Below are 14,477 nucleotides of genomic sequence, written 5' to 3'. Positions count from 1 at the left end.
CCTAGGTACAGTGAAAAGTTTCGTTTTCCAAGCAGTACAGGCAGATCATAGCAAACAAGGTCAAACATATCATAGGATGCTTAGGCAGGGCAAGGCATACAAAAAAAAAAATTGCTTGATAGGGTTCCAGGCAGTGTGCCCTAAAAACCCAGAACAGTGCAAGACTGTAAAGTCAGAGCTTAACCAGAAATATTCCATTCAGTTTACCCATAGCTGAGGAGGCCTTAACCCTCCTAAAAGAATTGCTAGAATCAAAAAGGGTCAGAATGGACACTGGGAGACAGTTCAAAGCTGGAGGAACTAAACCAGTTCAGCCAGATTTTATTGTGTGGCAGATTCTGGAGTATGTTCAGAGGCCCTGCAGGAGCAAAAGAATCCTTCAAGAATACGCTGGCTCAATAATTGTCATGCAGGTTTACAAAAACTGAGATTAGGCCAGTAAAGAGATCAGGAAGGCAAAGAAAGGGAAGAAGAAATGTTAACAAAATTGAAAAGGTGACTGATAGTAGTGGAGCTGCCTCACGCAAAGAGTTACATGACAAGTCGGTGGCAACTAGTTAGCCCATGTACACCAGGGTGTCCCAGTGGCGATCAGGCAGAACAGGAAACAGCGCGTCTCTCAATAGCAAAATTATGGAAATTGTTGCCGTAGAGAGAAAAAGTATTTACAAACACCCAAAAAGCAGTTCAGGTGCTACAGTTAACTTGCAGGCAGCCAAAACTAGTGTGCAGTGCTTAGTTGAGGAACCAAAGTGAATAAAGGCAGCTGGTCTTCAAGTAGACTGGTTGAATCCCATTCAACCTCAAGTGTAGCAAGTAGAATCCTGATCCCCAGGATTATATAGAGGCACAATGTTTCCAGGCTTCGCTGGCAAATATGAAAAGACAGCCTATACCTCAGTCAGACAAGCAAGAGGCTTGACTACCTTAAACCTTTCCATAGTGATGGTGTGACTCATACATATAATTTTTAGTGTTATTTGTTGCGTTTGGGTTTTCTGATTGAAGAATTAGTAATCAATGTTTTCTACGTGTCAGAAACTAATTATTAACTTTTATTTCTGTAGGCCTGGGGGAATTCTTTTGAAAATTAGCATTCAAAGCCTGGCTTTAGAGTGAGTGGGATTTATAGCATAATTGTGCACTTTTTTAAAAAAAATGTTGTGCAACCTAGCAATGTCAAATAATGGAGATTCACGGTTTGTCAAATGTGTTCTGGAACTTTATTTTCAAAAAAAAAAAACTGAAGAAAATACCTTTTAGTTTGATTTTGAGTGGGGTAGTCCTGTGAATTTTTTGGAATGGGACGGCTTTGAAAAGAAAAAGCTCCGAAGGGAAACTAAATTACAGAGTGAAGAGTTAGTGTTGGTCCCAGACTGGAAGTATTGGAAATTTTTTTTAAAATCAACCCATTCAGGTATGTTATGATACAATCCCTTTGGTGCTTGTGGGACCTTAACCCAGCTGTTCTGATCCAGAGGTACGGAATGTACTACTGTACAAGAGCCCTTAGAAATGCTAACATAAATCTCTAAAGAGATTACATAAAACTGTATAAAGCACACGTTAGCTTCTCCCTGTGTATATCTGCAATTGTAACCTATTAGTTGAAGTCACAATAAGCTTAAACACTAGTGACCATGTAGCCAATACCCCAGTAGGTTTGAGTATTAACCAAGCTATATAATACGTAAGTATTTTATTTCAATTTATAAATGAGTGCTTTTGGAATTAATGAAATTATAATTTTACTACGTTCAAAAATCTTCAATCCTGTAGTATAAGTAGTTGGATTTAAAGTAATGGCAAAGATCTGTACTTATAAGTTTGTTTTATTTTCAAATCATAACCTGCAGCATTGTCTGCTTATGTTTCAGTGAGAGATCACTTTAAAATTGAAACAAATCAAAAATAGCATCTATCAAGCCAAGTTTCTGCAATAGGATTTGACTTGTCGGGTCGTAATATTTAGAAACCTCTAATGGCCTCCTACTAAATAGTCCTACAGTGAGTGAGAAAGCCACCACACTCAGATTTAAAAGAATGAAAGCCTGTACCTCCCTATTGTATGAACAGGCAGTGTGACTAAACAAAACCTTTTTTTTTAAATATATAAGAAAGGTAGAGCAAAATCCCTGAATATAGTTGGTAGGAAAGCTAATATAGCCAGATCTAAAAGGAAGCTTGCACTCTTGCCAAACCAGCCTTTCCAAATTTGGAATAAGAGCTGCAAGGGCAAGAAGCTGCTTCACCCAATTGAGGAACCACAAAAAAAAAGCAGCAAAAACTAGCCTAGCATCTGTCTCCAGAGATAAAGGACAGAACAGGGTCACATAATAGTTCCAAACTAGGTAGAAAACTTAATCAAAGGCTGCACTCCTGGATTAACAGGGGGCCTGGCTGACCAACACTCTCTCCAACTGAGGAAGTAGTAGTGATGATTCCCCCATTTCCCACCCCCCCCAAAAACAAAAATGTAGACGATGAGGTAAATGCCTCAATTAATTTATGACAGTGCAGGAACTGTGCAGCTAACTTAGTGCACTAGAGACCAAAATGAAATGGGACAGGTGTGAACCAAGCCCGCCTCCAAAGTTAATAAGTCAGGAAAAGTCAGTAACCTTGAAGCTCCAGTGCACTTGCAACCACCACAAGGAGTTCCAGAGACAGCTAAAGCCAAGTTAAACCCAGAGTCTAGTAAACCAGTGGGAATCTACCAGAGATAGTAGGAACTACAGATGCTGGAGAATCTGAGATAACAAGGTGCAGAGCTGGGTGAACACAGAAGGCCAAGCAACATCAGAGGAGCAAGAAAGCTGACATTTCGGGCCTAGACCCTTCTTCAGAAACCCTGAAGGGTCTCGGCCCAAAACGTCAGCTTTCCTGCTCCTCTGATGCTTCTTGGCCTGCTGTGTTCATCCAGCTCTACATCTTGTTATCTCGGAATCTACCAGAGGGTAGACACGTCAGAGAGTTCCCAGAGAGGGAGTTGAGGTGAGGTCAGACAAACATTCTCCCCAGTAGAAACCCTGACTGCTACACCAGGCACTTGTACTTATAGTAGAATGTGGCCATCCTGCTCAGGAAACTTAAAATAAATGCAAAAAAAAAAAAGGCATCCACTGGAGTATAAGCCAATAGCAGTCCACAACATGGACAAGGGAGATTCCCTACAATTATATCAACCAACAGGTTAGTTCGGAGGAAGAGTCACTGGACTCAAAACTGTTTCCTCTCCACAGATGCTGCCAGACTTACTCAGTTTTGCCAGTAATTTCTGTTTTGATGCTCAGCACTGAAGAACCCGATACCATGTTACTGTGTTCAAGATGATGTTGTAGTTGTGTACACTGTTGAAGTTTAACAAACTACTTTAGATTTTAAAAAGGTAAAATCTCAGATACTTTTACTATTTCAGGTATTCACACACACACAAGAATAAAGTCATAATGGTCTTTAATATCTAATAATTTATAGCTTAATGCTGCATCAAGAGAAGAATACAAGACATATCTCACCAAAACATCCCAAAGCCGCTGAGAGTCCCCATTGAAAATAATGGGAAGTCCCTAACATTCTTATGTGGGGCAGTGAGTGAGGATTATATTCCCCCAATTTTACAAATCAAAAGATGATCTTATGTCTTTCTCACTTGGAGCCAACATTCTAATCCATATTCGAGTCTCAAGCACTTGCTGGTCAGCATAGATGCTTATTCTTTTCCTTCTTACAAGGATAAATCATTTCATAAAGTATTACAATATAATCAAAAACAGCAGGGATAAATACCACATAATATTTCAGTTAAGAAAAATGGAAAAAGAACATGTTCATGTTTTTCTTTGCTATTCTGTGATTTTTTGTTGCTGCAAACTCAGTTAGATTTTAATTCTACCACTAAATGTGGACATTTGGACATCAGTGCAACAATCAGCCACTTGCTGATGAAACAACTTCACACCTTGTCCTGGCTGTCATACGTCTGTATTATATGGAGCATGTGCATCATTGGTCAGCTACATACTGAGGAATGGCTGCCCTGTTTAAAATCAAAGCTTTAGACAGCTTAATTACCAGAGGGCAAAGAAACATCCAAAATAAAACTTTTTGGAAAAATCAAAGCACAAAAATGTAAAAAATACAATTTTATTTGTTTAAAGTTACCTCTAACTATAATCTTCATCTTTATATGATCAACAGTGTCTAAACTAAGAACAATACAGTTCAGCCTGCCTGGTTGGTCATCGTTCAGAACAGTGGCTTGTTCTGGGGATTTTCTCCAGTGATTTGGTTTTTGTTTTTCTGACTTTCATTTGGTCTTCATTTATAATGGGATCTCCAGTAGTCTTACGTTACTTAAGAGTACTTAAAATGCCCACTCTTGAATGCTTGCACTATGTAAGAACGTAACATTGAACCTAGGCAGGTGTCAACATAGTGTGCACTCTGGCAATTCATGAAAGCAAAGGGAGCTGTAAGCCATTATTGTAGGTGCAGGGTCCTAAGCGTTAGTGCCTTTATTAGCCGATATACTATGTACAGAGCAGTCCTGTGCTTTTTACGGTGGGATTGGAATGTTTCCACACTGTCCAAATTGTAGATTAGTGAAAATTTTCATCAGCAGTTTGTGATTAGGTTGTGTGCACACACTTACTGAACTGTATTTCTAAACAGAGGGATCACAGACCCAATTAATAAAGCTAATTGGATTGCTGCTGAAATCAGCAGAATTAATATTTTCCAAAGGAATGAGAGGGAGATGTCTCCTAGAGCTGTGCTAAATATAAAGTTGGAAGCTCCTCCACAATGGTCTTGTGGATAAGGGCACCATTAGGTACATAACTTAAACTATACACACAAGGTTGGAGATCTGATTCCTGAGCTGTATTTTATTAGCTAATACCCTGGGTAATAGCAGAATCTGTAATTACTTCCAGTGCGTTTAACGTGATCAGGGGTTAGGGGGGAGGAAACAAATCAGCAAATGTTCTTGATTAACATCCAGTGATACTGCTTGAAAAAAAAAAACAACCACACCGATGGAAGTTCAACTTGGATTCAAATGTCATTCCCTTCAGTTAGAAGCTGTCAACATTCACTTGTTAGCTTCACAAACCAAGAACTGATGAGACACTAAAGGGCTACTGCCAAACAAAGTGGTACACTCCAGAGTATATCTACAGGTCACCAGGAGAGAATCTTGAAACGGGAACTAACACTATTTCCAGCTAGATGGCATCAAATCGATGTATAAAACTACTAAAAGGAATAGAGAGAAATTATTTTGGATACACTGACTGTTTCCTTGTGCATTTTCCATAGCAACATCTTGGCCACAGTTAATTTGCCAGCAAATAAGTTACCTGTTTCTCATGCAACATAAATTGGTGTTCCTTTTGAAACTTGGCATTGTTGCAACTGACTTGCTGAGCGCAAATCAAAAAGCTTTGATAGCACCCTTTTTTTTTTTCGAGAATACACTTATTCATAAGCAATGGTTCTTTTTGGAATCAGCCTCAAAATAGGGTTTAAATTTGAACTAAAGGAAGGATATGAATGCCCTACTTAATTTCAGCAAGGCTTTTTGCATAGCTTTCTGGAACTGGGTTCATACACTATCCAAGTTAACTCATTTCTCAGCTGACCAGCTTGTAGCTATAGAAGCTGTTCTTTTAGGGCTGGCCTCAATTAGACACTTATTTTCTTTAGATTCTCATGACAAATCATTCAACTCTTGCTACTTAAGAGCAAAGTGGCATAAATAATTTCAAAGCTAATACTGCAAAATAAAAATTTAAACAAAAAAGAAAAATCAACAGTGCTCCAGGTGACCTATACAGTTACTCAGCAATGGACATTGAAATAACACCCAAGGTCCACCACTTATCACTGAAGTAGTCATATCCAGAACGGTCTCAGTTCCGAAACGGGACAGGAAGAGTTTCAGAAGCGCACCTTAACATTTTTCAATTTCTTGCCTTCATATTAAAACAGGCTGCAATTTTGCCAAAGTATAACATTTAAGACAGCAATGTGCAGGCTTCACTTGAAGGTTAACAGTGTAATGATGCACATTAACCTGAAGCAGAAATGCTGCCTCTTAATTTCCTGAACTCAGTTTTTAAAAACTGAAAGACAATTACTTCAGTTACACAATTTGAGACACACTGCTGCAAGATGGCAACAGGAACTCAAGAATGTTCTATTAGTTCAGTTGTTTTCAGAGATAACTTAATGGAAACTAAGAAGGCTATAAAAGGAACCTGACAGAGTAGGTCGTGAAAGGTTGCTAGAACCCAGGGGAATAGTCTCAGGATAACAGGCCCAATAATTTTTAGGGCTGAGATGGAGAAATATTTTCTCCCCCACTCAAAAGGTGGTGAATCTTTGGAATGTTCTATCCCACAGGATTAAGGCTGAGACAGACCGATTTTTGGTTTCAGGAAATCACAGGATATGGGGAGCAGGAGAGAAGTTGAAGCAGATGATCAGCCATGATTATTGAAAAAATGGAGCTGGCTGGAGCAGTCATATGGTTTACTCCTGTTTCTCAAATTGAGAAAGGAGGAAAAATTAGTTATTGTCCCTCGTTTTTACCGCTGAATAGGAAGTTACTGTGGGTGGGGGGGGGAGGAGAACAACGTCAATGAAGCAGTTTGGAATCACGATTAATATTGAATATCATTAATCTCGGTAACACGGGTATCTCAAGAAAGTTACTGAACATTGAGGATAGATACCAGTCACATTTCACTCAATAGACGTGATGAACCTAAATGGCACTAGTGCAGCATCTTCAAAAACGTGGAAGTGTTCTACACTTATCAATGAAAAGATCTTCAGTGTAAGATAATACTAAAAATCAGCCCTACATCATTACATTTTGGTGTTCCTAGAAATTATGTTTCCAATTTTAAGTGCCATGCCTTTTGGTTCCAGTGTAGTTGAGACTCCACAGAATACATTTGGGTTATGGCTGTTCCATGTTTCTAGCCAACACTGCATGATCTTGCTCAAATTGGTCATGATCCTGGGAAAGCTTCCAGAATACCTGGCTGTACTGTTGCCACATGTACTCCATTTCTGGGTCAAATGAAAAGTTAACTATCAAAAGTGGTCTTTTATGAAACTTGAAGTGCACTATAAGTGTACCTTATATATTGCGCCTTGTTCCATTAGCAGAGAATCTACATTAAAAGCTGCAAAGTGGCTTTACTTCAATATTTATCTCTATGGCTTCAAGACATGTTGATTTAGTGCCGTATAAATCTTAAAACACAATCCTGAGCAACAGATCTGTGATACAACTGTAAGTACCACTGCATCAAATCTTTTTCCAAGTTTGAGGAAGAATGGCATGTAATGCAAAACATAATCCCAAACACTGTTTCCATCCCATCAACTGCTCTGCCTGTCTTCAATGGAGTTGATAGCTTTACTGACACCCTGAAGACACTTGTGTTGATTGAGATTTTGATCTTTTGACTTTTTTGGGCTCAGGTGATTAAGAGTTAATTTACTCTGAATAACTAAATGTGTCAGAGATGCAGGTAGCTTTGATGCTCTTCGTGTAACTTTAATGTTCCTGCCTTCTGTATAATTGCATGACCCTTCACAAAGAACAGTGTAAATTAAAATGATAAAATTTTGCCTGTGACTCTTCTGAAAAGTACCACACCAAGGAAAGTTATGAGACACGTGAGAATTAAAAAGGAATGGACAAACGAATACTAAAGGGAATGAAAAATAAACTTCAGAACTTACAGAAACTTCAGTGTGGAGGCAAGTACAAGAAACAAATCAGTTTTCTTGCTTAGCTGTGTTTTGCCTCCACTTCCTTTCCTCTTATGAAGGCATCAGTTCAAAGTATGGCTCGTTATTGTTGATAATCCTACCAATCTCGTCCAAGACTTTGTCTCAGGTTAGACAGCAAATTATTTGAACTCACGATGGATACGAGAGCATAGATTAAAGGTGAAGTCCCACAGCCTAGCTTAATTCGGTTATCGCAATACACACAATGGGACACACTATCAGTGAAGACAAAGCAACATTCTTTCCAAAAGCAAACAGGATCAGGAAATCAATTTTTTTTTCCTCTACTTGGTATCAATAACTTCCCTGTCAATACAATCAAGAGCAGGTTAGGGACCAAACCTGATACTGTCCTCATCTACTTGGTCCTGTTTTAATTTGCAGAAGCGTAACCAACCTAGAGCTGCTACTGAAGCTCATACTCTGGAATTCACTTTAAAGTGTTTTAATATTAAAAGGTGAAAGCTCGATATTTTTAAACCTTGGGAAACAAGGTTACAGCTATTGCCTGTAAGGGAACTGTGAGGCAAATACTGTTGGAGAGGATACCTCTTTTACTGGAGTTGCTTTAAAATGTTAATATTTTAGGTTTATCTTTGCTGTGGTCCATTGCCAAAAAACAGAAGACTCAGAATTAAGATATAGTGCTATCGATTAAATGACCCATTTGAAATTTCCCGAGGGATTTTACAATAAAGAGTTTAAATTTCTAATGTTGAGGACAACGTATGTGACAAGCTCAAGTTAGGCTGAGACACTTTTGGGACCTGTGCTCTCTAATAAAGGGCATTGGTCTGACAGAGTGTGATAGCAGAGGACTTTCTTACTCAGTCCTCAATCTCAAACTTCAAAGCAGAGACATCTTTTGAAATTCAGTTAAAGGAAAACAGTGATTAAAAACTGATGTGTGCACAATACTTTAAAAGAAAGAACAACTTAAACGATTAGAAAACAAAAATTCCAATAGATCCACTAAGCCCTGGCAGTTAGCTTGTATTGAAATCTGTTGACAGCTTTTGAGCTAATTTGACACTCAGGTGAGGGAGGTTTAATGCACAATAAGATAAGGTCACCACAATCCCAGAGGACCAGTAGGCTATTCTATCATTATAGAGAGACACCTGGTGGCATGCTAAACCTAAAGTTCTCCATGTCTCAGGCAAGGGGTAAGGTACAGAAGGCAGAACAACTGGTGTGGGAACTGAAATCTGTGCTTTTGGCATCATTTCATCACAAACCTGCCATCCAACCAAGTGAGCTTTGTCCCTCTCTAATGAGAGAGGAGGCCTACCATCCTCTGGAGTTAGTAACTTTACCTTAACCCATACTGCACAACAAAGGCCCAAGCCTCATTCCCAATATCTCCAATCATAGGTGCACCACACTGTAGCTCTAATGTTCCCTCATGGTACTGAGAACACCAGTGGGTTACACCACCATGCAAACAAATTGTTTTGGTCTTAAAACAATATTTTACTTCAGATTGTCTGGTGGTAGCTCTCGCTTTGCAATGAATAACCATTAGCTGACTAGAAAAGGAACTAAAAAGAGGAGATCAACTGGGTCTGAAAAGAGAGGAAAATCACTTAGATACAAAACAGTCTGGGAAGCTCTGTTTGGAATCTCAATCCAGGATGTTTATACACTTTCTCAATTGTATCAGATATCTGTCTAGGTAGAAGTGCACTACTGATTTTGAAATGCCCAGGCGGTAGTGACCAATCAAGGGCATCTAGTTACTTTAAAATCACTGTCGGCATTATACTCTGGAAGCCCAACAGAATAATTTGCACCAGGGCTTTCCTCATCAAGAGTTCTATTGCCTTCTTGGCTCTTCAACTTCATCTTCATTCCAGCCATCTACCTCACAAAATTGTTCGGCATGTGCTGAAACCAACCCTGGGATACTTTCAAGGCACTGCGCACATCAGTAATTGCCAGAACAATTGCAGCTGTGCAAATTTGGAGCTGGGTCAAGATCCTATATAAAATGAGGCTCAAAGAACTGGGTTTCTGACAACGGGGAAGTTATAATAACTTGACAGAGAAAAGGAGGCTTTATTGACATTTTGGCCTCCCAGGGCTACATTCTAGCAGCCTTCTGAACAACACAAATATAACCGCATAACTTTGCCCCCGCTCCCACCCTGGTTCAATGCTAACTTCAGTAGAACAGGCATGCTTGCAGCAGACCGAGACCCAATCTCAATTTCCATTTCACCTTCATCTTTGCTTTCTCTACCCCCAATTAAAATACACATTTGTTACTCAGTTTATCACTGAGAAACTTAGTTCCTAACCCAATGAAATCACAAGAGTGGCTAGTCGATTTGAGTGCTAGACAATGCTAAGACCAGAGAATACAAGTGTAGCATGCATCCCAATATGCTACCAGACCATTAAGAAAGGTAGGTGCTCTCAACTTGTATTCATGTCCTAGGCAAACTGGTTGGACTGTACAGTCTACTGTACATTAATAGGACCATAACCAAGACATTAGACCATTAAAGCCTTTAATGGACACAAAGGCTCCAACATTCTCTCTCAGGTCGAAACCTTCTTTCTATGGAACAGAGTAACTGCAAACTCCTTCTCTCCATGATTTCAGCTCCTGCCTTGTGCTCCCAATCATTCCACCCATAGTCTTGAACATTCAATTTTGTTCTACCCAATCCCTTTCCTCAGCCACGATGGCATCGAAATCCTTAGGACAGTGAGTGTGGGAAGCTTCAAAATCAAAACCCTGACATTATTACAGCTCTAAATGTCACCAGGCAGGACTCTTCTGCACATCACAACTGAATACGTGCGTTACTGTCGGGATTTACTTTGTGAATCGTAAAGAATACCCCATGGCTTTTTCCAAACACTCAATTACGCAGCCAGCAGACAGATACTCTTTTTCTACTTCTATAAATTTGATGTAAATAGATCTGGAGATGGCTCCTGCCCGACAGTTTTCAGCGAGGAAGCTGTTGATTGTACAGGTCTCTAGGCCCAGCATCTTGACAGGCGGTTGAAAGTGTTGCAGTATGCAATGGCGAATGGTCGCCTCCTCCGCTAAGCCCAAGTAACAATAGCGGATTTTTGACTTCACCTCACTGCTGTCGACGAGTTCGCTCTCCAAGAGAGAGGGCCCAGCAGTGTTGCTGCCGGAATCCCGCCGCAGGGTGACTCTGGGCAGCACCCGTATCCCGTAATCTCGCCGCGGGGAAAAAACCTCGCCTTCAGCCTCCTCACAGCCAATCACGTAGAGGCCATTGGTGTCCGGGATCCCGCCCGGAAGCAAATACTGTATAGTGTTGTCACCAGCCGCTCGGGAAAGTGCGATGGGTATCCATTCGAAAGCGAAGTGCAGCTCAAGACAGCGCGCTTCACTTTTAGTGATCTCAAAAAGCTTGTAATAGACTTTCTTCCAGTTCATTTTTTGACGCTTGATCGCAATCACTTTGCCCTCTGGTTTATCTGGGTTTAAGTATTCCTTCAGTCTTTTTCCAACCAACACCTGGGAACTGATTTCTGCATAATGGTACCGAATGTCCTCGACCCACCGTGTATTATACCCAATGGCAAAAATTCCGAGTTTATTTGTGAATTGCATACTGCTGAGTTCATCATAACTTTGGAATTCCTGCCATCTGGGCTGGACAGCGTCTAGCAGTGCTGTGAGGGCCTGCAGAATCTCCGGCTTCCTGGAAAAAGGAGGAAACAACAAACGTGTAAGTTAAAAAAGAAAAAAAAAAGTGACAGCACACGAGTTGTAAAACTCATGTAAAATCATATGGTGCAGAAGGAAGACATTCAGTTCCTCGTGTTTGCTCTTTGAAGAGCTTCCCAATTAGCTCCACACTACAGTTATTTGGTTTTTTTTTTTTAAAAAGTATTACCAATGCTACAATCTCATTCCTCCGCCCTTCCAAGGAGGAAGCATGAACATAATATTTGATTGAGTTTTAAAAGATGTTCATCTTTTGGCTCTTTTTTGAAAATCTTAAACCTGTCCCCTCTGGTTACTTACCCTAAATCTACTCTCAGAGTCATCTCTGATCTGCTCAGAAATTACTACATGTCCTAAGATCTGGTAAGAAAATTGGACTACAGACCTGCAGCAAGTTTATTTCATTAGTCAAGTGACTTACTCGGCTCTGGTGATGTGCAACTATGTACGATTTACAGCCAGATGTTGCTTTACCAAACTGAAGTAACAGAGGTTGCTTAGCCTAATTCTCAGGCTGCCTACCATTCCAATAGTTGTGACATTTCTTCCTCAATAGATGGAGCACTGTACTGGCCTAGAAAGACTCTGCTCTGGGAGGAACATTTGTGTAATGAATGCAGTAAATACTAGACAGGCAACTCTGATTAATGACAAGTGGCACAACACTTCATTCAGAAAACTGATCAACATGTTTATTAAAATAAACCAAAGAATGGTGGGTGCTGAAGATCAGAAATTAAAAACAAATTGCTGGGGAAACTCAGGAAGTCTGGCAGCATTTATAGGGAGAAAGTAGAGTTATTGTTTTGAGCCCAGTGATTCTGAAGACTAGGCTCAATTTTAGCTACTTTCCCCTCTGCAAATGCTGACAAACAATCCCAGTTTCTCCAGCGTTCCATTTCAGTTTTCCAGCATCAGCAGTATTTTGCCTTAATTAATATAATTAAAATATTATTACCCAAAGAGTGGAGGAGGAAATTAATTCAAGGACTCCAGTCTATTTTGAGGGATACTTAGACCAGACTAGCATGCTACCAGCAATTGTGTGTGACTGGCGCCTTCAAAATAGAGCATTGAATCTTTTGCTTTTGTGACAAGTATATTTTCATTATTTCTCACATTTCAAGAGCTGTACGACAAATTTAGGGTTAAACATAAATGTGATTTAATCCACCACGTAGTGGCAGCAATGCACATTTCATCAACGTGATGCACTGCAGGAATCCTCCTTCCATACCACTTTCCCATCCCATGACCCCTACAACCTAGGAGGACAGGGGCACCAATACCTGCAGGTTCCCCTCCAAGCTATACATCATCTTGATTTGGAATTATATCACTGTTCCTTCACACTTGCCATGCCAAAACCCTGAAAGTTTGTAACAGTACTATAGATGTACCTGCACCAATGGACTGCAGCCGTTTAAGAAAGCAGCTCATCACACATGCAATTAGGACTGGCTGATAAATACAGGCCCAGCCAGCAATGCCCAAATCCCATGAATTAACAGAAAATAAATGGAATGGTCTAGCCTAAACCTAAAGTCAGAACTTAAAACTAGGTGAGGCAGCAAACACAAATCAAACTGAACAAGCAGCAACAGTTTCAGGGACTTGGTTCACTAGTTCCAGTTTGGACATCCCAAATGTGCAGAATGGCAGTTTATTATGTGGTCTAAAATTTACTTTACTTTTAAAAGGCTGTGCATTTACTGACACTTCAGCCATCAATTCTACACAGTAAAAATATTCCCATAGCTCCAATTAATTTGGGATGGTGCTCTGGTCAGTTGTGTACTTTTAAATATAAAACTGCATCAGTCCCTACAGCAATGAAATTTGACTCAGCGAAGAGCAGCAGAACGAGAATCAATGCTAACTGCAACACAACATAAGAAATTGACAAACTATTTTGCTGGCTTCCCAAATATTGCTCCTTCAATCTGAAAGTTATTTTCCAGAACCAGAAGAATTGTGCTCATGACAAACTCCAGTCTAATTAACAAAGCATCTTCAGGTCAACATTCCTTATCTTAAGCAACATCATCTTAACACCAGTACCCAGTGCTGGGAAGAGGTACTAATCTCTGCTGTTCTACAGAGCCAGTCAATCCTTTGCTGGCTAAAGTGTTACTAAACTGTGCCACTGTATAGGCATAACATGAACCTTATTTACTGACATACCCACCTTCTACAGAAGCAGAGTTAAAATCCTGGCTAATTTTTCTCCCTCTAGATGTTCAAGATGGCAAAGTAGCAGAGCTAAGCCCAGGGCTCATCTGTTCCTTCTGTTTTTTTTTCCCCCTTTTTTCAAAAAAAAAAACAAAAAAAATGCTGGGTGGAGGTGGTGACCTCTAAAAGCAGCAGCAACACCAACACCAGGACAAGCCAGACATGGCTCCACCCCAGCTCTGGGTCACCCAGCGAGCAAGGAGCAGGTCCCAGGATGACTCCCCAGCTGAGCTGAGGGTTCAGACCTGCAGCTAGGTTCAGGCACCTGAAGGAGAGGAAGTGCCGGCAAAATGGGCAGCAGACCCGGATGACCAGCGGCAATGTCTGGAGGAGTGTTGGATGGGGAACAGGAAGCATGGAATCTGCGTATCCCCAGGTCCATGGCTACAACAGTGGCGACGAAGGGCCGTAACGAGACCCGAGAGCCAGTTTCAAACTCCAGCCAATGTCAAGCAGCAGTAAAAGAGGGAAAAGATGAACTCTTACAGTAAAATCTTGCATTATATTCAGTGCTTCAAAATTGGGTCACAGCATGGGGACACGTGAAAAACATGTAAAAAATGTTTTTAAAATTTTTATGTGACAATAAACTCAAATCTGATCTGATTAAAGTGATTAAAGATAATAGAAGCATGTCTGCAACACAAAGGACTGAGACAAGTTTTTTTTTAAAAAAAAATCACAAATACATCATTTGGGAGGCAATCAATTC

General features: G+C 40.2%; 1 protein-coding gene across 1 annotated transcript in view; it reads right to left on the bottom strand.

Annotated features, from left to right (window-relative positions):
* Positions 1-3,439: 3,439 nt before the first annotated feature.
* Positions 3,440-14,477, bottom strand: part of LOC109927524 (myb/SANT-like DNA-binding domain-containing protein 2) — a 33,919-nt gene continuing 22,881 nt past the window's right edge. Inside the window, exon 4 of the mRNA XM_020527557.2 lies at positions 3,440-11,507. Coding sequence (XP_020383146.1) covers positions 10,640-11,507 — 868 coding nt within the window. The 3' untranslated portion in view covers positions 3,440-10,639. The remainder of the gene's footprint in view (positions 11,508-14,477) is intronic.

This window comes from Rhincodon typus, chromosome 32, assembly GCF_021869965.1.
Source record: "Rhincodon typus isolate 14 chromosome 32, sRhiTyp1.1, whole genome shotgun sequence".
NCBI classification, from domain to species: domain Eukaryota; kingdom Metazoa; phylum Chordata; class Chondrichthyes; order Orectolobiformes; family Rhincodontidae; genus Rhincodon; species Rhincodon typus.
This window is presented reverse-complemented; position numbering and strand designations above follow the sequence as displayed.